General features: G+C 38.7%; 1 protein-coding gene across 3 annotated transcripts in view; it reads left to right on the top strand.

Annotated features, from left to right (window-relative positions):
- rbms3 (RNA binding motif, single stranded interacting protein) overlaps window positions 1–25,597 on the top strand; it is a 187,225-nt gene that overhangs the window by 58,512 nt on the left and 103,116 nt on the right. For all 3 annotated transcript variants that reach the window (XM_067448291.1, XM_067448292.1, XM_067448294.1), the window contains 2 exons: window positions 4,542–4,600; window positions 12,174–12,265. In XM_067448291.1, the coding sequence (XP_067304392.1) occupies window positions 4,542–4,600; window positions 12,174–12,265 (151 nt within the window). The remainder of the gene's footprint in view (window positions 1–4,541; window positions 4,601–12,173; window positions 12,266–25,597) is intronic.

The following is a 25,597-nucleotide window of genomic DNA, read 5'->3' as shown; positions in this document are numbered from 1 at the left end:
TTCTGATTAAAACAATGCTCAATCTTTTCTAGAATAAAACAAGGTTAATAGTATATTGCTCATATTCAGTCATAAGATTGGTGAATTAAGCCACTACACAATGATCATCAAGCAGCCAACAGCATCTGATTGTGTTTTCTCTTGCTTTTCTTTCCATAGCAAACCCAGATACAGCAACCAGAGAAACATTAAAAAGTCGTCAAACTGACTAATTACACTAGAAAACACTTATCACCATAATCGTGACATAAAAAAACCCTATTAATTCTCAATAAGAGCTTATGTAGCTGTATAACAGAAATGAAGTAATGTTAGTAATCTGTGAAGTTGGTAATGCTGTAAATGTAAATGTAGTGATTCTGCTTTTATCATCAGGTAACAGCTTATTAACAGCAGGTGTGCATCATTAATGCTCAATCATCACTTAATTATCTCATTAACTCCAACACTGATTCGGTGTTACCTTTTAACACTCTGAGTGTGGACTCATAATGGACTCATATGGACAGGACACCAGCAGTGTTCATTTAACACTGAGGAATTTGCTGTATATAATATAATATAATATAATATAATATAATATAATATAATATAATATAATATAATATAATATAATATATACAGCAGTCTAACGTTAGGTTTTAAAAATATTACATTTTATTTTCATTAAAAATGTGACCGGACATTCATATCGTTAGCTCACTAAAATAAAATGGCTGACATCATGCACTTGCTGCGAATATTAAACATGAATGTTTATTTGGTATCCAAGTTCAACTGCCATCCAAACTTTCCTTCTTTGGTGCAGACTAGCTTTAATAAATAAATTGCTGTGAAATTTTCAGTGGATATAAAAACGACTAGACGCTTTTAAATAAGGCTAACATTAGCTAGAGGACACACACACACACACACACACACAGGCAGCCAGCACTTAATCATGGCCAGCTTAAATTATTTTGAAGTTTAAACCCTGGGTGAAAGACTGGGTGACTTTTTCTACAAGAACGCTGCTAACTACATTTAATACCCACTATTTTTTGACAAACTTAACCACCAGTCTCAACTTTATACAAGTGGATAATGCCGGCGCTTTAGCTACCGTTATTGAAATTAAAACACGTTCAGTTAAAAGTCAAAACTTATTGAGAATAAGTCAGCCACATAAAAGCAACATCCCAAAACGACCGTCTCTGCCACCACTGAACAAGCGGATCTTTAAAAAAAAAAAAAAAAAAAAACGTGCGCATATTCAAATGCACTTTGCTTTTCAGATTAAAATGTACTTAATATTTTTAGGTGAGTATGCTGTGACTATAAAACATTAAATAGTATTTGTAAATATATGATAAAATTTACTCTTTCTTCTCAGTTAATTTATTACATGAATAAATTGTGTACATTTTACATAAGATCTATAGTTCCAACTTTATCTTGATTTTACAATGTATGAATTACATGAATTAATGTAATAGATTTTTTACCATACCACAAAGTCATTATTTTCAGTGCGTCTTAAACCAGACACTAATGGGTAGATTGCGTTGGTCATTATGGAAATGATTCGGCTGCATCTGTGTTCATTAATTTGCGGGTCATTAGTAGATCACGCGTAGAACCACATTTGCACATTTATGGAATTGCGCTCTCATGCTAATTTTCCCTGTTTGGTAAATCTGGACCTTGAAGATTAGATTTTTTTTTATTTTATTCTTGTTGTGTATTCCACAGAAGAAAGAAAAATGCAAAATATGCATAACACGAGGGTATGTAAATGAGAACTGGAAGATTTAATAAATGACATTATTGAGCAAGTACGTACACGTCCTGTGTGTGTCACATCACAGCATCACTGCTCTCCGTCAACTACTCTGATGTTCATTGTTCAGTGTGAGAGTGATCAGGACGCTTTGCCAGATGTTCTCACAGTGAGCTCCTCCACCTTTGGCTGCAGTGTTAGCTGTGTCATCCTGACAAATAACCCTAAAGAGCATTACGTTAACCAGAAAGTATGGCATTGGGGTCATTAAGTTTTTGAGGTTTCAGCAAAGACTTTCATTTACTTATTAATCTCAACCACAGACTCTGTCTACTGAACATTATCTCACCTCGGTAGTTCTCAATGCTTCATTTATCAGCATCAAAACAAACAAAACAAGACACAACTCCCTGCACCCCTTATTGGCTGTGAGAATGAATCGACCCCTATTATTTGTGAGGAAACCTTCCTGTTCGTGAGTTTCGTGTTAGTGAGACATCCGTGTGCATGACCGCGGTATGGCACTGGCTTGCGGAAACGTTGCCAGTTATGTTGATTACATTCCTCTCTCAGCTCCACCCCCGACCCACTCACTTATCTGAGACGCCTGTGTTTGTCCAACCACTTGTTTTGCAAGATGAAATGGCAGCAAATCAAGTGTTCGAGTCAAATGGTTCTCATGTGTTTCCCTCACATTGGTCCGCTACATGCTTTCTCCAGCAGAGCTCCCCATTTTCATGTCTTCCACTCTCTGTTATGTGGTTGCTCTCGTCCCCCTGAGCTTCAACTTTGTTTACTGACAAACCATATTGACAAAAAAAAAAAATCTGACAAAACCAGTATTGTTTCTATAATGAGTTTTTGCAATCCCAGAGTTGTGATTATCCGTTTTCGCGAAAAAACATCCGCCCACACTTACTCGCTGTGTTATGGTGTGAATTGCAGAAGACTTTGTTGATAAATTCACACGAAACCCCGTATGACAATTGTTCTTATGATAATTATTTGTATTTCTTCTGTAAAGCTGTGCAGTTTGTAGGCTTATAAGGGATATGAGATGAATTAGCTGCCATTTTCCAGACATCAGCGGTACAATGCCTCGATGGGACGCCGCTTCTCGCGGTGACAGTGAAATGATCTTTCCCTTATTAAACGCCTCCATCCTTATAAAGGTGGGTAATATAGTCTCCCGCTTTTACCTGGAGGTGGGAGCCGCATTAAATATTAATTAAAAGTCACATCAGGAGTGCCTTGCTTATATCAGTCTTCCCAGTCTTCGGGCGGAGACGGAAGCGATAAGTAACTTTATTACCTCCATCGTGGATGGAAGGCAGGCGGTAGGGGAGGAATAGGGGAAAAGAGGGACTTCAGAGGGGAAAGAGATTCATCTGTTGTGCAGACACTTTCGTGATTCTGCGACGAGACTGATTTCACTATGTGAATAGGTAGTAATTGTGGGATAGAGTGAAATAGAAAAGATTATTGCAAGAATACAAGAGTACTCAGTGCTGTGAGCTGAGGTGAAAAAATGAAAACTAGGGTGGGATTTTTGTGGTGTAGATTGGGGCTCTGTGATGCTGCCAGCATTTAATTAAATTACTGGGGTTTGAAACTCACATCCTGTGCCCGATATCAACCTCTCCTTGTTTATGGTGTCCTGTTAAGGAATGTATTGATGTATCGATATACATCCTTTCGTCAAGGTTTTTAATGAAGCTAAGCTAAATCTTATTAAACATACTCTTTTGAGTTAGGTTAAAACTTTTTAATTAAGTACGGAGCAAACTTTACACTTGGGTTTTTCATCAAGTTCAGGCACTTTTAGTTCCCAGGGGTTGACTTTTATTAACTAACAAATTTTTACTTTCTTTTTGTGTAACTGAAGTTCATTTTAAAATCAATATTTTAAATATTGCTCATCCATCAATATTTATTGACCCTGTTTATAAGTATAAACATATGATGTTATATTGTAAAAATGTAATATGTGACTCTGGACCTGAAAACCATTAAAATCATATGTTGCATATAGGTTTATTTATAGCAATAGCCAACAATACATTGTATGGGTCAAAATGATCTTTTATGCTAAAAAAATCATTAGGATATTAAGTGAAGATCATGCTCCATGAAGATTTTTGTAACTTTTTATACTAATAAGTAATATTAGTAGTAATATGCATTGCTGAGGACTTAATTTAAGATAACTTTAAAGGCGATTTTCTCAATATTTAAAATGTTTTGCACCCTCAGGTACAGTTGTATCTCAGCCAAATATTGTCCTATCCTAACAAACCATACATCAACGAAAAGATGATGTATATATCTCAATAAAAAAATGGACCCATAGACCCTTAAGGTGTTGTGGTCCAGGGTCACATATTTACATGATGGCCTGTCATATTTTAATTGTATAATTTCCAGTCATGCGTATGTTTTGTCAAATTATGCAAAAGTGTGAAAATATTATTCAATAGTCTGTATTTAGCATGCATAAAATGATAACTAGGAAATTAACATTGGCTAGAGGAATCTCTTGATTCTCTTGATTCTTTATTCTGAAAAGGTTAAAAATGCAGTCATTTCCACCAGAATTTAATCAAATATAATACATAATTTGGTGGAAATCAAAATGACTTATTTTGATATGATATGATTACTGTTAGTGGGCCAAAAAGCCCAAAACTGAGTTTTGCCCACTATTCATGCAATACTTTGAAATATAGTTGATCTAGCTATCTTTCATTTGAGCTGACCCTGTTGTTCTCTTTGTCCTTTGCAGGTATGGAAAAATAGTGTCAACGAAGGCAATCCTGGACAAAAACACCAACCAGTGCAAAGGTGAGTACCACAGTCAATATCGGTTTGCATTAAAAACAAGCTCACAGAGCATGCACAGTCACACTTAAAATAATCAATAATAATCCTCATAAAATGACAGCTTTTGAAAGACTCTGATTAGTCGGGAGATTGTCTGGATGCTCTTTAGAGGCGGAAACGTGTTAGCGTGATTGTGGGTGAAGTCTTTACAACCGGATAAGACGTTAGCGTGACTAACAGGGTTAGCCGCGGCAAGGAAAAGCACAGGGTTCCTCCTGTGTTGATTTGAAAAGTCCGGGCCTAGTCGTGGGGGTTTAAAAATAGCCATGGGGCGAAGGAAGCGTCCGGCTGAAATTGATGACTTAGCAGACAGCCTCTTTTCAGGAAACACTCAGCCAATGCTGTAAATAAACAGCCTGGCTTCCTACACAATCTGCCAAACTGGCTTCTGCAGATTTTTCTCCTGTTTTGTGCGTACTTATACATCTCTTTATCTTGCTTTCTCTCTGAAGGCACATCTAATATGTCGGAAAATGAGTATTAATGCCCACATGGGAAGGGGAGGGAGGGGGTGTTTGGGAAGCAAAGGAAACCACTCCAGGCTTTAGAGGACTTCCACTTCCTGCAGTTAACTGCCCTCCTACTCTGCCAGGCTTCTCCACCCTGATGGGCTTCCAGCCAGGACTTATGGGAGCCAAGGATATCAGACAGGAAACGAACAAAAAGATGGATTCGCTTCATTCACGGCTTCGCTGAATCGACTTAATGGTTGTTCTGCTTGCTTCTACACCATTCTTTTTTATTGTGCACAGGATAAGCTGCATTCATTTCAAAGATATTTTGATTGATTGCAATTACAGGTCTGTCTAATTCCATACGATAGAGTAAACCATCGAGAGTTGTTTGCAATCAAGTTTGTTCGGTCCGTTTGCTTCTGAAGATCATTCGTAAGTTATCAAGCCCTGCAACGTTTTAATCTCTCTTCTTACATGGATTGTTGGCCGTTCGTTAAACACACGTTTAAATTCTGTTTACTTTGCGTGTTCTGCATTACGCAACTAGACTCGGTAATTACAAAGTTGTTTGTGCAAAAAAAAGAAAAAAAGACATTTTCAGTTTTAGACAGCTGTTTTTTCCCCGTTATCCTTAATGACAGATGGAGAGGGTGACGGTGGTGGGGGCAACGTTGAGGGTGTGTTTGATTTTCTCTTTGACTCAATCACGAGCCTCTCATTAAATGAGTGAGCGTAAATATTTGCATGTTGTACAACACACCAGCCCGCCAACAAGCTCCCTCTTTCACTATCTCGCTTTCCTTTTCTAATTGGAATTATGTGCAGAGGAAGAAGATATCGTGCAAGGCGTTTTTCACAGTTTTGATATCCAAGGGAAAAATACGGAGAGGGAAAAGACAAGGGGAAAAAAAGAGAATAGGGACACTCATTTGAGGCGCATTTGTATTTATGGATTTAATTACATAAAGCTTCCAAAACACTTCCAGCCAAAACCCTCATCTGTGTGATGTCTACACACAAACAGGCGCTTTTTATCTTTTTCACCTCTTTTTCGAGCTCCTTTTCTGGCCTGTTCCGGTTCCGGGCGTTACATTGTTAATAGAAATTGATCCCTGCATTCTTGAAACCTCTTTCTCAGCCCACTTCCTGATGGCTGCTGTTTAGCTCTCTTGGTCAGTGACCTCAGGAATGCTCGCAGCGATCTCTTAAACCAGAAGTGTTCCTCTCTCTGGATCAAGAACAGTCTACTGGAAATCCTTTTTCACACACACGCTCTGTTTTCTTAGGCTTATGAAACATCTGCAGTCTTTGGAACATCTGGATGGCTCTGTTCTCTGCTGTAGAGATCTTTCTCCCTCTCCTTCTCACATCCATGTTTACCGGGAGGCTTCAAAGCGGATGGCGTGTTGTTCTATATGTAAGGTGTGCGTGTGTGCGTAAATGAACACATATGTCTGGCATATAGAGCTGTTGGCTTGAACCATTCGCGGGCTCTCCAAAGCTCTGTGCTCTGCCATCTGTGGTTTCGAATGTCAGTCAGGCTTTGAGAGTGTGTGTGTTTAGAGTTTAGAGAGGCTTATGGTGAGAATGCCTCTGCCGAATGAAGACACACTGCCTCAAATGTGCCTCATATGTACTGAGGGTCTTTAAAAACCTCCACCACTGCAGTTTTTATTACGATATGTCGTAAAGGAAGTCATGGATCTTCTCTCTCTCACTTGCTGCCAAAGAAATGTTTGGTTAAAAGGCTGGGTGGCGGAATGGACCCTAGAAAAGTAGCTGAGATTTAAAACATAGTAACTGCTTTTTGGCTGGTCTAAGTTGGCTATTAGCTATTAGACCAGGAACCATGTGTGCATATATTAGTGCTGTCAATCGATTAAAAAACTAAGTAGTCACACATTTTTCAGTAATCAATCGCGACTAACATTAACGTTTTTAATATTGTAATAATTTCACATATACTCTCCAAAATAATGTCAATTATATTAGGTATATATTATGTATATTTATAATGGCATCTTTTTACTAAGCATTATGAATGAAGGTCAGTATCACTGATACTGGTAACTGATGATGACTCTCTTAAATCTTTTTTCTCTCTCTTTTTTCCCCTCAATTTTCCCCATTAATTATAGCCATTCAATATTACAGTGTAATTGAAAGTGATCAATTTGAACATTTAATGGGCTTTAAAAAATATAACAACTTTTAATTTAAGTGAACTAAAACCAATCTTCACATAAACCCATTATAATAAATGTCACATTTAGCTGTGCCCTTAATATAGCAGGGTTGAATGCTATTTTTTTTTTTCTTCAATTGACCGATTTTGACCTGCCCTTTTAAAATGTACAACAAAGTTATTGTTGTCTTCACTGCATATATTTTAGAACTAACTTAAATATTTTAAGACTTAAAAAACAGATGGTGCGTTAATTGCGTTAAAAAATAATAATAATCGCAAAATTATTGTGTTGGTCCCTATTTGCTGCAAAAACAGCCTTGAACCATCCGCTAGACCCCTGAAGTTGTGCTGTGGCATCAGCCTGTAGTAAGTCCTGTAAGTTGCAAGGTGGGGCCTTCATGGATCAGACTTATTTGTTCAGCACATCGCACAGATGCTTGATTGGCTTGAGGTCTGGGGAATTTGGAGGCCAAGTCAACACCTCAAACTCATGGTTGTGTTTCTCAAACCATTTCTGAACCATTTTTGCTTTGTGGCAGGGCACATTATTAGGTTGACAGGGGTCAACATGTGCACCCTGACTGGTCTGCGGCTATGCAGCCCCATATGCAACAAACTGCAATGCACTGTATTCTGACACCTTTCTATCAGAACCAGCATTAATTTCTTGAGCAATATGAGATACAGCTCATATGTTTGATCAGAAACATACAGGCCAGCTTTCGCTCCCCATGTGCATCAATGAGCCTTGGCCATTCATGACCCTGTTGCCGGTTCACCACTGTTCCTACCTTGGACCACTTTTGATAGATACTGACCACTGCAGACAAGGAACACCCCTAAGAGCTTACATTTTGCGTGTGTGTGTGTATATATATATACCGTATTTTCCGGACTATAAGTCGCACTTTTTTTCATAGTTTGGCTGGTCCTGCGACTTATAGTCAGGTGCGACTTATATATCAAATTTAATTCATACTGACTGACAAGAATAAACATATAGCCGCGAGAATGCGCTCTATGCTGCTCCTGTAGCCTAATATTTACTTATAGACAACAACTTAGAAAGACTGAACACAAACAAAATGCCCCCATAAAGAAAATCTTATTCTGCAAAATACAAACAGCATGTAGTAAAACATGCAGCGGAGAACGATTCACACAGTTCGTCTCGCGCGGCAGAACCTCTCCCGGCAGAGAGTTCAAGCGTCTTTGGACTCGTCCATTCAGCTCTGGCCATCTTGCTTACAGTCCGCAAGTAGATTTCTTTTTCTTCTTCATCACAATTAAAGTAACCTCTGCTTTTCGCCAGTCCCTTACAAGTTTCTCACTCACTTCAAACTTTCTTTCTTCTGCTCGGGTTATGCAGTGAAGCGGGCACGAGCGAGTACACGCGGGTGCTCGTGTGCTCGCATGCGCGCGGCTCCAGCTCTGCCCTAATGCGACTTATAGTCCAGTGCGACTTATAAATGTTTTTTCCGCGTCATGACGCATTTTTTGACTGATGCGACTTATACTCCGGAGCGACTTATAGTCCGGAAAATACGGTATATATATTAGGGGTGTAACGGTTCACAAAATTCACGGTTCGGTTCGATACGATACACTGGTGTCACGGTTCGGTTCGGTTTGGTTCGGTACGTTTTAGATACAGCAAAATTAAAAAAAATTGGCAGATAAATTACCTTTTTTATTTTTTAAAACTAACAAAGTATGATTTTGAAAAAATTTTTTTTACATTGAACAAAGATGGAGCTATACTTTACCCATCTTCTATGTAGTTACAGAAATAGACATTAGCTCTTTACAATAGCTCTCTCCACACTTTTTTCACACTACTCCTTCTGTCATCCCTTTGGCCAAATCCTCACTTGTTTGACTCTCTAGGGGGCGTGTCTGAAGAACGTGGCTGTTCAGCTCCCATTCATCGGTAATGTTATGTGCTGTTACATTCAGGTAGCTTTGTGTAGACCTTGACGTCCAACCGTCTGTTGTCAGAGCAACCGCTGTTGCTTTGGCCAATTGGTTCTCTATTTGGGCTTTTGTTTTTTAGTACAAAGCAGGAATTACTGGCTAAAATGGGCTCGTGAAGGAACATTGTAACGGGGCTCATTTACTTTAAGCACGTTCTTAAAACTCCGTATGCAGTGCGTATGCGGTGCAGGAGCCGCAAGCCCTGTTGTCCTTTCACATATGTTGCATTTTCAGTCCGCAACCGTTATCATGGGTACAGAAAAAATATGCACCGCATGGACTACGCACTGCAGACGGAGTTTGTATGAAACGGGCGTAAGGTCTCATATCCGCGGCTATAAATGTCTTTTGCCATTTGAATAAGTTGGAAATGTCGGTCTAAATGCTGCGAGGATAGTGTGTGGGATAGTTTGTGGCTGTTTCTCCTTTTTATCGTCTTGTTGTCGGCGTAAATGAGTTGATTGACATGACATGAATTATTCCCGCTGCTGTACCATCATGTAGCAAATGCGACATACCGTTGTTTTTTAATCCATCACTCTTGCCATCTTACCATCATAGCTTACAGAGAATCCAAAGTTCACCAACACACCAGACCCGTTGGTTATTGGAGGATCTTCTATTTCTGGTCTGTTAAACGCAATAGCCATTTTGCAATGAGCATTCAGCGTGTACTGAGTAAGCGAGCACCTGACTGAGCAGTCTAAAAAATATTTGTTTTTTGTTTTTTTCTCTTAGTCAGGGGCATTGCCTGTTACGTCGTTTTGGTTATTGGCTTCCTTGTTGAACGCATAATATTATATTTTACATACTTTTTTATTTTCCAAAATAATGCGTACCGCGTACCAAACCGAAAGCCTCGTACCAAACGGTTCAATATGAATACGCGTATCGTTACACCCCTAATATATATATATATATATATATATATATATAATGGTTCTCAGACTTTTTGACTCCCCCCTGTCCAACACAATTTTCAAAGGCACTGTAATATAGTCTAAGATATTTCAGCCATTTCTTCTGTAATTATGACAAAACTGCTTGTTTTCAAACTGTTGTATTAAATCATTTTATATTAAATTGAATAACTATAAGTCATTTTGTCAAGAGGTCTTCAATAAAAACAATAGCCATTGAGGGAAAAAGTGCCATTGAGCTGATCTTGAATTCTCCTGTTATGACGTCATACCAGGAAAGGTTTCCTCCCCTTCCTATGCTTTCTTCGCCCAGAGAATTAGTAAAGAATGGATTCAGTTTGTCGCGATGTCAGCACAGGCTTTATCATATGGATTCAAAAGCACCGCTACAAACAGTGAGTAACACGTTCATTAATGCCTGATCTGGGATCAGTGAGTTCTGATGTGTAGCTAATCATTCAAGTTCACACAGAGTTTCTTTCTAAATCGTTTAATACTGTCAATCCCGCTGCTGGCAGTCTTGATGCATAATCTCATTTTAAATGCAAAGATGTCAGCCAATCACAACAGTGGGTGTTTTCACTGAAGACTCACAGCAGACACACTCCTTGAAACAAAGCATTCAAGCCAGAGGGCTAATATCAGTATAGAAAAAATGCCTTTTATTTCTAAATTATGACATTTTTGATGTAAAAAACATACTAACAATATAAGTACACCTCAGAAAATTGTATAAAATAATAAAAAAATCCATGTCATGGGACCTTTAATAACTACATACTGTACATTACATATTAATGTGTGTGTGTTTGTGTGTGTAAGCTGTAAATTGTCAACACATATATATATATGTTATATAATATTATATATACATATATATATATATATATATATATATATATATATATATATATATATATATGTATATATAATATTATATATATATATATATAATATTAAAAATATATAATTATTGTAATCTTTTGTAAAGAACAAATCATTAGGTGCATCTTAATTTGCATACTTGTGCAATATTCTATGCCATTTTGTATTATAAATAGTGTGAGTAGTGTGTTCACAATGAAAAATTCAAATGGAAAAAGTACACCGCATGATGCACTTAATTAACCAAAAAAAGTGTGGAATGTTTGACACTTTAACATAACAGCAGACTCTGATTTTGAATGACAAAATAACCTTATAAAATACATGCACTATTGTTGAGTACATAGTGAATAAGTGCATAGAGTATAGTTCATCATTTGGGATGCAACTATTTCAACCAATTCAATATATCAACCAATTCATCGAAAAATCAAACCTCAATTTTTGTTCATGAATTGTTTTCCACAATTTCTCCCAAGAACTCTCATGATCGTGGCAATAAGAGCAGTGATTAACTGCTTAAATGTATCCCTCAAAGCTATCATATGACTTTGAAGACTTGAAATATAATGCATGAATTATAGTTTTGTTTCTTATTACATTTAAAAGAGTGGCCAATATATAATATATGTCAAAAATGTGCCTTTTGCTTTCCACAAAGAAAATCATATGAATTTGGAATTAAATAAAGGTTAGTACATAATAATAGAATGTTCATTTTTGGCTGAACTCTTCCTTTAAGCTGGATTTTCCAGCAGGGGTGAGGTCAGGCTGAATCCTTCTCTGTCCTGTTACTGAGGAAATAGTTGACAAGCATGAGCCTTGAACAAAATGGCCGTTTCCTGTCTCCCCAAGCACACACACAGACACAAGCGGCTGTGCTCAAACATGCAGGCTCTCTTGTGTCGCCACGATCAGCATGATAAGACAAACAACAGAGGGGCCTTGTTTTGACCCATGAATTTTGAATCTGATAAATGTGTCTGATTAAGTCTGATTAATGTCTGGTAAAGAATTCTTCAGTTTTTGGCAAAAACACTAAGATATGCGTGTTATAATGTGTATAAATATCTCAATTATCTCACTCTTACTCTTTACATGTGTGTGTCTAGGATATGGCTTTGTGGATTTCGACAGTCCGGCGGCGGCGCAGAAAGCTGTAGCGTCCCTGAAGGCCAGTGGCGTGCAGGCACAGATGGCAAAGGTAAGCTAGGCTTTACACCGTGTCTAAACCAGGTGTGCAGGAGCATCTTTCTAGCATCAAGTATTTTTTCCCAGCAGAAAGAGAAGTATTGCGTGAAACGACACAATCACAGTCCCATAAATTTTGATGTGGAGCATTTTCTACCTATGAGATGTCACTGGGGGCGGAGCTACCCAGTGGTTCATGAGAAAAATAGAAGCGTGTTAGGAATTGTGTTAGATTGAACCGACACTGTTGATGAATAATAATGTGAAAAAGCTAAATGATGGAAAAAACAGCCTAAGGTGGTTACCTTGTCTCCCACTCTCAACAGACTAATTTCAATAGTCTGGTTCAATGGTTATAGAGGGGTTTTCTAGCTAAATTAGATAAACATCAGTTAGACGAGACTGGCAGACCAACTAGACCAATAAGCTAAGACCAGTGAACCACCTTTGGTTTGTTTAAAAAAAAAATCAGTAGAAAGGAATGAGGATACCATGTATGTGCTGCTATATTTCTGATTATGGTTTCACTGATGGCGATAATGATTATAGAGAATATGTTGATGACAGCTGCAGTGGTGAATAAGTGCGTATGATTCTCTGGAAGTGCTGGAAATGTACTGATGTAGTTTGATGTCCAGTGTGTGCATTCAGATCCACGCACAGTTGTTTAAAGCATCTGTCCTCTAATATTCATAAGCTTGCGGTCTGTCAGGATGCAGATGGTTTGTGTATCTGAAATCCCATTTAAATGCATGCCTGTCAGAGCTCTCTGCAACGCAGCAGGCCTCGTATGAAACAGACAGGTCATCTTACAGAAAGGAGGAGAGGGAGCGGGGAGTGAAAAAGAGAGAGAGAGTGTTTTAGTTTGCATGTTTCCTGTGGTCAGAGTAATAGGATTGATCATTTAAATTAAGCTCAGTCAACAGCTTTTGTTGCTTAAAGGAGTTGTTCACTTCAGAATTCAAATTTTCTGATAATTTACTCACCCACGTGTTAATCAAGAAATTACGTTTTTTTGAAAGGTTTTTAAGGTGACCTTTTCAATGCGATGACGTAATACGTGGCACATCGCAGATCAGAGAAAGAAGAGCATTGTGGTTAAAAAGTATATACATTTCTATATATTTTTGAAAGAAACCAATCGTTTCGCTAGATAAGACCCCTATTCCTCATCTGGGATCGTGTAAAGCCCTTTAAAGCTGTACTAAAACTGCAATTTGGACCTTTAAACTGTTTTAACCTATTGAATCCACTATATGGCGAACAATCCTGGAATGTTTCCCTCAAAATCTTAATTTCTTTTCGAATGAAGAAAGTAAGACATGAACATCTTGAATGACGTGGGGTGAGTAAATTATCAGGCAATTCTGAATTGAACTAAGATCATATAAAATAAATGGTTTACATAAAAATGTAAAGTATATATAAATGTAACAAATTATAAGGTCGATTACAACATAAAATAATTTAAACTTCTTTTCTCTTTTTAAAGGAGAGAAAAAAGAGAAAAGGTTGAAGTTATTTTAACCTGCTTATGCTACAAATACAGTCGATTGAGCTTTACTTGCATTGAACCCAGGATATTGCTTTTAGTGTGGTCAGCTTACAGGATAAGACTGTTTTCCAAAAACAGTGCAGTATGTAATATTGACAGTTGAAATTGGTATTGCAGTCCAAATTCAAAATATTGAAGAGAGCTGTTTGACCCGACCCCTCCTTCCTAGACTCAATGCTCAAGGGGGTAGCCAGTTTTAGGAAACGCAACAAGAGTGAGCGCAATTGACAGTGGAAGACGATGAGCCTTACACTATAAGTTTATTAGTTATCCATGTTTTAATATGCCTCTGGTCATATAGATTTTTAGATGGATGCTGAGGCTTTATAGGTAGGGTAGAATCTGTGATCTTTGACCCAGATCGTTTGCTGGCTTCCATGGCTATAACACAATGTGTTTTTCATCAACTGGCAACCCGTGGTGTTGAAATGCTATTGGGTAAATTGGCAATGGGAGGAATCACACAGACCAAAACAAAAACACGACTGTCACGATCCCAGGTCTGGGCCTTTTGTTTAGTGTGGACTTTTATGTTGAAGTGCCTTCTGTTTTCATTGTTTCTATGTTCTCTTCTTGTTTGGTTTCTGTCTCTCCTCGTTGTCATATCAGTTGTTATGGTTACCTTCATTGTACACACCTGCAGTCTATCTACTCATTGTTTTGTGTATTTAAGGTCTTGGTTTTCATCTAGGGTTTGCTAGTTGTTAATTGTAAGTCTGGATGTTCTGACCTGCATTTACTGTTGTTTGGTATGGATTGTGTTTGTGTTCTGGTTCTGATGTCCCTGTACTTTTCTGAAGAGCCTTGGAATTAAATGGGTGCATGCAAATGGATTCTCTCTCAGCTTCTTTTCTCAGTGATCCATTACAGAACGACTTACCAATCATGAATCCAGTCGCACTGGTTCTCACCCTCCGTCAAGGAGATCGGAGGATAGAGGATCACGTTAGGGAGTGGTATGAAGTGGCACAGTTGTCTGGATTGGACTTACAGTGCCTTATGATTTTTTTTCGAGGAGGACTTTGGAGGAATATGTGGGAATCGCATTGTGGCTGAGTGGTTCTACATATACTGTGGGGGTTGTGGAGGAATGCGGCATTCCCGCAGTACCCGCAAGTCCAGAGTTTAGTCCCATCCTAGCCTCCGTCCAGATCCCTGTTCCGGTGGTCCATGCTCCGGTGGTCCCTACTCCGGTTGTCCCTGATCCGGTGGTCACTGCTCCGGTGGTCACTGCTCCGGTGGTCCCTGCACTGGTGGTCTCTACACCGGTGGTCCCTGCTCCGGTGGTTCCGAGTCCGGTGATCTCTGCTCCGGTGTTCCCTGCTCCGGTGTTCCCTGCTCCGGTGTTCCCTGCTCCGGTGTCTCCTGCTCCATTGTCCCCTGCTCTGGTGGTCTCTGCTCCGGTGGTCTCTGCTCCCGTGGTCCCTGCACTGGTGGTCCCTGCACTGGTGGTCTCTGCACCGGTGGTCCCTGCTCCGGTGGTTCCGAGTCCGGTGATCTCTGCTCCGGTGTTCCCTGCTCCGGTGTTCCCTGCTCCGGTGTTCCCTGCTCCGGTGTTCCCTGCTCCGGTGTTCCCTGCTCCGGTGTTCCCTGCTCCGGTGTTCCCTGCTCCGGTGTCTCCTGCTCCATTGTCCCCTGCTCTGGTGGTCTCTGCTCCGGTGGTCTCTGCTCCCGTGGTCCCGGCTAGGGTGATCTCTGATCCGGTGGTCCCTGCTCCGGTTGACCCGAGTCCGGTGATCTCTGCTCCGGTGTTCCCTGCTCCGGTGGTCCCGGCTAGGGTGGTCCCTGCTCCGGTGGACCCGAGTCCGGTGTTCCCTGCTCCGGTGTTCCCTGCTTCGGTGTTCCCTGCTCCGGTGTCCCCTGCTCCATTGTCCCCTGCTCCGGTGGTCTCTGCTCCGGTGGTCCCGGCTAGGGTGGTCTCTGATCTGGTGGTCCCTGCTCCGGTGGACCCGAGTCCGGTGATCTCTGCTCCGGTGTTCCCTGCTCCGGTGGTCCCGAGTCCGGTGGTCTCTGCTCCGGTGGTCCCGGCTCCAGTAGTCTCTGCACTGGTGGTCCCTGCCCGGGTGGTCCCGAGTCCAGTGCTCCTTGCGCCGGCGGTCTCTGCTCCGGTGGTTTCAATCCCAGAGATGTCACTGAGGTTGCTGCCATCACGGACTCGCTGCCCAGGCACCTTTCTCTGCCCAAACTGCACAGGAACCGTGCTTTGCCCACGCCGGCCTGGCCGCCCAAATTCTGCGTCCCTCCCGTCCCTCCCGTCCCTTCCGTCCCTCCCTGGTCTATCCCGCCATCCCCCCCTGGGTATGCCTCTGCTCCACTAATAAATATAGTATTGCTTTTAAAGTTAAATATATAACTAAATGTGTTATATAGGTACAGTTATACAATATTATACAATATCATATATTAATTCTAAAGCACTATTATAACAAGGTAATGTTTAAATGTTAATTCAATTCAAATATATTTATCATTTATTTTATTATCATCTCACACATGGATCTGCATTCAATTAATTAGCATCAAACAAACAATATAATCCTTATTCTTAGTGAATAAAAAGTACTTATTAAAAAAAAAAAAATTACACAACCTCAACCACCAAATAGGTGGCGATATGCACTGAGTAGGTTATGTAAATCTCCATAAACTCTTTCTCCGCCGGCGTTTTGAAAATAGAAGTTGCCAAAAAAACTAAAACAATTGTATGTGGGTACGTTTCATTAAAAAAGCAACATTTTGAACAAAAGGCTGAGAAAATCATGTTTTTTTTTTAAAGACTACATCCAGAAGAGATTCAGAGCGATGATCAAACACAAATGGAGTAGCTCGAGTCCATCAAAACCCTCAATGCTTGCCCAGTCCACATTTCATTCAGTAACATTAGATTTGTTTTAAATTATATGTTTAAAATTGATCACTTTATTTTACATATGCATCTGCTTACATAAGATTGCTTGTTTTACTGCGTCTTCCTCGTGTGTTTTGATCAGGAGATTCTGTACTAGTTCAGAAGATGCCTAATAGCGCCCCCCAGTGTCTAAGAGTGAAAACACAAAATGTTGTGTTTGGCGGGGAAACGTTTTTCTCACAAATAACAGAAAATTCTGTTTGTCGGGGAAAGAATTAAAATGGGCGCATTTGTCCATTTCCATGGTGACTCGGAGTTGGCTGAACTTACTCCTGGACACGTTTTTGGACCCCACATACTTTGAGTAAGCAAGGTTTGGGTTAATGTGACGGTAAGTTAACCTTGCTTTATGAAATACCCCCCAGCTCTCTTTAGGCTATTATTTAAGTCTCCTTTCAGTAGCATTTCTAAGCTGAACATTTGAAATTGATGATTTTTAAAAAGGAGAATTTGATTAGTCACCTATAGAGTTAAATAGTGATTGGTTTGTAGAATAAACCAATCAGCAAGGGTTCGGCCCACCAGTGCCCGCTTCATTAAAACCGTCAGGCTGCTGATACTCCGTGTATTTTACATTTCATGGAAATAGCCGTGTAATCTAAACATCCAAAGTTATTTTCAAATTGAATTTTCAACGTGCTGTGCTGTTTTTAGTGGAATTCAAGAGGAACAGAAAGAATGGTTCAGTCTGGAAGAAACATAGAAACTAAACTGTTATTCAGAGGAATTTACGCTGTGGAAGACGGCCACATACGTCTTTTTAACAATGAGAGAAGGGCAATTAAAAGAACTAAATCGCCTGGCTTAAGGCTCATTAAATTAAACAGGAGTGCAATCGAAGACTTTCCCTCTGCCCTATTAAACCTGTTTTCATTAAGAATTCTCTCACTTTAATAGTGCCTTTGAGCAACAAAACTAGCCTCTTAAACTTATTTCACCAGTGTATCAACCTTCTCTGGTTGCTGCTTATTATGGAGAATGTCTACAAGGTAGAAACGTGGTTAAGATTGTGGGTCAAAATGGGATTCATGTGTGTTGTAGAGAGCAATGTGAGAATATGAAAGGACATACATATTCATGAGAATACAAGATACGAAGATGCAAACAAGCCCATCTAGTGTTCATTTTCACCTTTAGATATTCAAAGAATATTACAAATGTAAAATTTCGCAATGAAATGTACCTCAGAGGGACTACGTTAGTGTTTAAATATTTATGGGACAGAAACATACGCATAAATGCCACAGAGTGATGTGAATTGAAATGGTGTATGCTAATCTAAGAAAAAACACGGCCCGTGTAAAGGACTGTGTAGTAATGCTAAGAAAATGTTATTTTACAGGTCTTCGTTGTTTCAGTGAACGAAAAAGCAATATACTCGCTCTAATTTGTCAACTGTGCATATTATAGAGTAATTTACATGTTTAGAGGTGGTAATGCTACATTAAAAAAATATATAATCTCAATAATTATTATAGTCTTACTTTGCATGTGTGCGCGTGCAAACTTACCTCAGACTGCAGTTTTCAGAAAAAAATGCCTATAACTATAGTATATACAGTCAAACTAATATTAATTCAGACTCCATCAGCATTTTCTCACATTACCAGTTAATTTGCTATAGTTAAGAAAATGGTAATAAAATATGACATGTGTCAGAACAATTTCTTCATTTTGTTCAGTCTGTGGTGTAAAAGGCATTAGCATTTAAAGACAAAACACTTAAGCAAAACATGTTCAAGTCAAAGTGTCTGAATAATTTTGGTTTTACTGGTAGTCCACTGTATGAACATTTTGTGGGTATTATTTGTCACAGTTTACTTTATTTTGCTATCCTCACTTACATAAATGATATATATTGTCTCGCATCCACTAGTAAAATCTGGTGTCTGATTTTTTTTTATTGAGCTGTATTTGAATATACATACACACACTGTCATTTTGCCAGGATTATACAGTAGGCTATTTTTCCTGAAAACTGCAGTCTGAAGTCAGTTTAATGAACATGTACCGTGGAATTGTTGTGGGTTTTTAAAGAAACCTTTTATTTCACATTTCATAACATCATTATATGAAAGCCATTTAAACTTCCAGTCCTTTCTGCTCTTGTTTGTTGTGCCAGTCCTGCTGTGACATTCTTATTATGTCTGCTTTTCTCCAAATGAACTAAATTAACAACGTCTGTTAGCACTTATAATAAAGAAAAGTTAAGACTTTTATTTTTCAGTTTAAACAAACAAAACTAGTTTGCTTCAAGCAGGGAATTTGTTTGGCAGGAATGAGTTATAATTATGATGCTATAATGAGGTGCTAGTATAGAATACTGTAATTGTGAGGGGATGAATTATTCATGAGGCAGTATTTATGTAAATTGTTACACATACGTTAACTGTATAATCGGTACATGGGAGAAGCAGAGAAAGTACGTGCGTGTGTGTGCCAATTGTTGCCTCCGGACATGTCCTTCACATCTGAACATCTCCACATGCACTTTGTGTTTCCACATGCCTGCTGGTGATGCATGTTTGTGTGTGTTTCCCAAGAGAGGATTTTGGTTTGAGTTTCCACCCTGTGTAAACTCATTTTTGCCGGAATATTTCTACGTTGGCGAATGGAATAGAATCATCATGTAAAATGTCAAATGTTGTCAGAGTCTGGCTCTTTGTTTGAATGCTATTGGTGTGTAGTATTGTTTTCTGAAATTTCTTCTTCCCATGATGGACATGGAACAAATTAAAGAACGGAGAATAAAAGGGATCAATGACGTTGTGTGGCCTACTTGGAAAAAAATCAGAGTTGCCATTTAGACAGATTTTACCTGGATTGGAGAAACTCTGTTGTTTGTCGTTCTTTTTTATGTGCGTAACACAGTTTTGACAGGGCTGGTTTTCTAAAAGTTTTTGATTTCATGGTGTCAGGCTCTAGATGTGTGCATCATGAAACCCATTTAAACATGACCTTTTTTTATTATAACATGTATCAGGAAATTATTTTAAGTTTGTACCTGCTGTGGCCTTTCTGAGCAGTTTCGGTGATTGAACTGCTTTCAGTTCTTGATTCTTGATGTTGTAATTTTCTTGATTACATTTTCCTTTTTTACATTGGGTGAGATGACACCAGTACTTGAACCACCAATTTGAGCATCTGGAGGTCTAAATCGATAATGAAGGCACATCAGGCAGTGCTGTGTTTAACTAATGTCAAAATAATGAGGAGAATCATTGTGAAAATAATGTACTATAATCACAGACATTCCTCACTGGGCAGGATTAGATTTCTCAGAGGAGTTAGCCAAAAAACTGCAGGTAATTTCCTTTTTAATTTTATTTGTATGAGGAAAACGCAGACTGCTCAAATCGGACAGGATTAAAATCACAAAGTCTCGTGGAAGACAAACTTTTCTCAGGGGAAAAAAAAGTCCTGTCTGAATAGGGCTTATATGTGTTTATTTTATGCTGTCATGCCATCAGTTTTGGCCTCAGCTGCTCCAGAATATTCACATTGACATTTCATCATTTAACAGACGAATTTATAAAAAGCAATTAGGAACATCCTAAGTAATTCATCATACAATAGTCAAAAAGTTATCGTTTCACCATGCAAGCTTAAATCACAGATACTAGAACACTAGGACAGAAGTACAAAAAAGAGATAAGAATAAGCAAATTTCTACCTTGTTGTGGTGGAACTGTCAGGCGGCATTTACCGAATTGGACTGGGGCGAACATAGACCTGTAGGAGTGCCATTCCAGCGGGCATCTTATGCATCAGCTCAGAGCTTTGAATATGTAAATGCTAGTCTAGACTTTCGATGTTGTGTGATGAGGCTATAAAAATGTAAATTAAAAATCTCTCTTGATTCGAATCAATACTTGAAACGTTAGCATTAGCATTTTAAAATGTAATGTTAGTAATCTTTTATTGATACCACAGTCATCTTTCAGTAATTTAACTGCTTTAGATGACCAGACTGTCCTCATTAGCATTACATTATGTAACTGTTGGATTAAATAGCCTGTCTGAATGTGTGTATGAGAGTTCAGTTTTTCCTTGGCTTTTTATGAGCAGCAGCAAAGTGGTAATATTACAGGTTTTGCTGCACCTTTGGCTTCCATTATGATTTCTTTCCCCAGGCCATCTGAATAACTGTGAACACTCAGATTATATTGTGAGGGTGTGCGTGTGTGCGTCCAAGTCAAGGTCTTTTCGTTTTATGCCTACGAAGAGATTTGCATTATGTGCACGGATGTGTATTTACATGTCTTTGCGAACTGTAATTGTATTACCTTCATGACTTAGTAGCATGGCTTTCTTGAAGCATATTCTCATGCTTTAAAATTGTTTTGTTTTTAATATAGCCATATAAGCAGGAGGCTGAAAAACCCTCAGGGTATTATATGAGGGGAAGTGTGGTAAATGTTCTCATTCTTCTCCGTTCTCAATTTTGTGTGTGTCACGGCGTTCCGGTGACGCTAAATGAGGGTGAATAATTGCTCCTTAAAGAAGGCGGCCTTTCCATCCTCACGGACACCTCGTATGAATAAACCAGTGCAACAACTTCAAATTGAAGTTAAATTGTTTCCCCTTGCTGTCTGCTGTGAGATGACTATTCATTTCTTCACTAACCTAAGCAGTTTCCTCATTCATGTTTTCTTTTGGCCCAAAAAGTTGCAGGGAAGCGCGTTCCCTGCAGTAGAAGGCACTCGTAATAACCTAACCAAGGTCAGATTGGTAATTAGAGAGAGTGGTGTGTGTGTGTGCGTGTGTGCGTGTGTGCGTGTGTGCGTGTGTGCGTGTGTGCGTGTGTGTGTGTGTGTGTATGTGTGTGTGTGTGTGTGTGTGTGTATGTGTGTGTGCGCACGCGCTCGTGTGTGTCTGCCAGTCCCCATCACACCTTAAGCCCAGACGTGAATTACGCTGTGGGAGCCTGAGCTGCACCTGTCGCAAAGATTCCTACTGCTGGGTGACTGGCAGGTCTTCCACACACACAAACATGCATGCACACAGACACATTTACGTCTAGCCTGAACCTTGGAGCACACTAGTTTAGCTGAATTGCCTAAATCCAGATTTTTTTCTGCAAAACTTAATTTTTTCCCCTTCATTTTAGCTACTATTAAACTGGATTTGTATTCCTTTTTGTAGAAAGTGAGAGGTGCTTGCCCAGGGAACAAACACTGCAACTATGCTAGGCTGGTTGCTGGGGTGTTGCAGGGAGTTTGCTAAGGTTTGTGGGGTTACTAGTCCGGTGTATTATTAATAATAATAATGACTTTTAATAATATTCATGACGGATGTGTGGGTGTGTGTGTGTGTTTGTGTTTATGTGATTTATGAGGACACAAATTTGTATAACTACATTTACACTGGTATTACAACATAAATGTGGTTTATGAGGACATTTCATATGTCCTCATATTTCAAATAGCTTTAAAAACACACTAAACAATGTTTTTTTTTTCAAAATGTGTTCCTGTGATGGGTAGGTTTAGGGGCAGGGGCAGTGTAGGGGGATAAAATATACGGTTTGTACAGTATAAAAACCATTATACCTATGGAGAGTCCTCGTAAACCACATAGACCGTCTGTGTGTGTGTGTGTGTGTGTGTGTGTGTGTGTGTGTGTGTGTGTGTGTGTGTGTGTGTGTGTGTGTGTGTGTGTGTGTGTGTGTACTGTATTATATATGTGTGTGTATATATACACACCCTCATAATAAATACAAATACAACTAAATACTTAAATATATTACAATATATTTTAATTAATAAAAACACTAATAATTTAATAACAAAATGTCTTTTTGGAATTGTTCAAAAAACCTAATTTTCATACTGTACATTTCAATGCTGGTATACAGACACATATACACTAATATATTGTGGATATGTTGTTTCTAGCTGATCAAAAGTTAGAAGAACCTCAAGGGCTCAATAATAATCTCTTTTTCAATGTTTTTTGCCTGTTTTATCATATGCCTGATGAAAACTGTAAGTCTGTAAGTATAGCATTGCTCTCCTCAACAAGCTGAAGCTTAATACTTTAAAAGTACCCTTAGTCTATATATAATAACGGTAGTCGCAGTGATTCTTGCCTTTTAAAATCTTGTAGAATGAAAAATCTTTCATTTATTATTGCATTTGATGGCTCTAACATCAGAGTCATGTTTATTTAGCTTGCTATGGGAACATTTTCTCATTTGTTAGCAGTCGCCGTTCTCATGGGATATCGAATGCTAAGCCAAAGACAAAGAAGCTGTATTAAGTCTTTATAAAAGCGAATTACCTTTTGTAGTTGCTTAGCAAAGCATAGCGCAGAACTTCCTAACTGTTCTCAGTACAAGTCACTCACCAGGGTAAAAATGGATGAGCTGAGATATGTAATGTTCGTCTTCTCCCTAAGTGTACATACTTTATGTATAATAAAGGAAAACCACTGAAATCCAACACCATGTTGTGTTTAAAAATCCAACCACTGTCGCTTCGAGATTATTCTTCTCGTTATGGGGCCGGAAAGAGTGGGGGGAAAAGAAAAAGGAAAGAAGTGATTGCTCTTTGTCTTCCACCATTGACATCAAATTCCCATTTCCTAAATGTTCTGTGAAGTGTGTTTCCCTCTCCATGGGCTCGACGTCTCTGTGTGTGTGGTGTGTTGTGTTCTTGCCGTTCGGTTTTGGTGTGGGCCCACAGTGATTGAAAACAGATGCCTTGTTTTTTTGTAGTTGTCTCGCCGGGGAAAGTAATGGACAAAGCAGAACACAGGACAGCGAAAGCATAAACGAGATCTATTGCGACACAACGGAATGGGCTCGGGAAGCAATAAGCACCAGGCACATTCCGGTTATATAAAATGGTGGCTTCTCACTCCCTTTCACTCACAGATGATTTGTATAACATAATGCGCCTTCCTCTTGCGTATGATACTGCGGCGAGGAAAAAAACACACACAGGGACGCCAGTAGAGCCCAATATGAAATTGATCCATGAAAGCCTGTTGCCAATGTTTTGTTCTCAGGGTTTTGTAACTCAAAGCTTTACTCGTTTATAAGAGGTTATCTGGGATCTGGACTATTTTAGAGGAACTCTCCCTGTTTGGTTTGTCTTTATTTTTATCCACTTTTTTTTTGTTTTGCTCTAATGGGTTGACCAAACCGTAATGAACTATCCAAACATCTCTAATGTATGGTCTGCATCTACTTGTTGTTCTCGATAGTGTTTTTCTTTTTGAGCAGAATATTGGACTACTGCATATTGCTTACTGCACACTGAGTGTATACTGTGTATACAGCCTACTACTTTTTTAAACTGAACATATGTAATGATTAACATTTCAGACACATAATATACATAATTTTGTCAAACGAACTTGCTGTGTTGCATATTTTTATGCTCAATTCTCACCAAGGCTCTATTTGTTAAAAAATGCTGTAAAACCAGTCATATTGTGAAATATTATTACAATTTAAAATACCAATTTTCTATTTTAATATATTTTAAAATATTATTTATTCATGTGATGGAAATGCTGAATTTGTTTCAGTGTCAGATAACCTTTCAGAAATCATTAAAATATGCTGATTTTGTGCTCAAGAAACATTTCTTATTATTATTATTGTTGAAAACGGCACTACTAGTTAATTTTTGTAAAAAAATAAATAAAAATAAATACTGTGATATATTATTTTATGACTCTTTTGATGAATAGAGAGCTCTGTTCATTTTATAAGCGTGTAAAAGCATGTACTGTTATGTTCAGTCATTTATTTTAAAGGATCTTACTGACAGTTAACTTTTGAATGGTATACATTTAATACATTAAAACATATTGGTTAATATAATCTGTTTCTAATTAGATTTAACCACTGTTAGCGATTTTTATATTCAATGAAGTTTAACATATTTATAAACAGCATCTATATATTTTGTAGTGCATTTGGAATTGCCCGGAATTGTGTGTATACCCGAAACATTTGAATGGTAGAGTATGAATGGTTATTTTAGCATTTTAAATCTAAGTTGTGTACATTTTGTATTTGGAATCACATTTTATATTGCTTCGCATTAATTTGTCATTCTGAAAATGGAAGGTGAAGTGCATTATAGAAAACATTATCATATTTAGTATATTCTGGTTGTACAGCACTCATCTCAATATACTTTGCAGAGTATACATACTGCTTATTGCTAAAATAGTACAAGTATGCTGTATTATTTAGCTCATTTAAACTGAGGGGGTAAGTGCTTTCTCAGATTTTAAGACAAGTGAAGTATGGCCAACTACTATAAGTTGTTCAACTGTTTTTCTTTCTCACTTTGGGTGGAAAATTTGTCCGGAATTGCACCGGTTCCCTTTCAAAAACATATCTGCATGACGCCCATGTATATAGTATGCTATTCCGAACACAGCCAGAGATGAGGATGTGGGAGTGGTGTGGCCTTAAAACCTCTAGCTCGCAAACAAAAGAAAGAAGGCCAAGCTGGCCCAATTGAATTATGGGTGATGTAGTCAGAATGTTAGTATCTCTGAGCCTCTATCAGCCTCTCACCAATCTCATTATCCGTGCATTAGCAGCTGTGTGAGGAAGGAAAGGGGCTTTTAGTGAGAGCACTCAGGAGCTGGAGGGCTGGGCTCCAGACAGCCAGCCAAAAAGAAAGCTGAGAGCTCAAGGAGTTGCAGTTGTTGTTGTTTATAATGCTGCTAATGTGCATTTGCAAGGTGCATGTGTGTGTGTGTGGCCTGGTAATCCATACGTTATAGGAACAAAAATGCGCCAAAACGATGGCAATATCCGAAATCCTTGTCCTTGTGGGGACATTTTTTGGTCCCCATGAGGAAAACATCTTATAAATCATATAAAAGGAGTTTTTTTTTTTTTTTGAGAAAGT

This window comes from Pseudorasbora parva, chromosome 7 (genome assembly GCF_024679245.1).
Source record: "Pseudorasbora parva isolate DD20220531a chromosome 7, ASM2467924v1, whole genome shotgun sequence".
NCBI lineage: Eukaryota > Metazoa > Chordata > Actinopteri > Cypriniformes > Gobionidae > Pseudorasbora > Pseudorasbora parva.
Note: the sequence above shows the minus strand (reverse complement) of the source record. Positions and strands in the feature narration are given on the sequence as shown.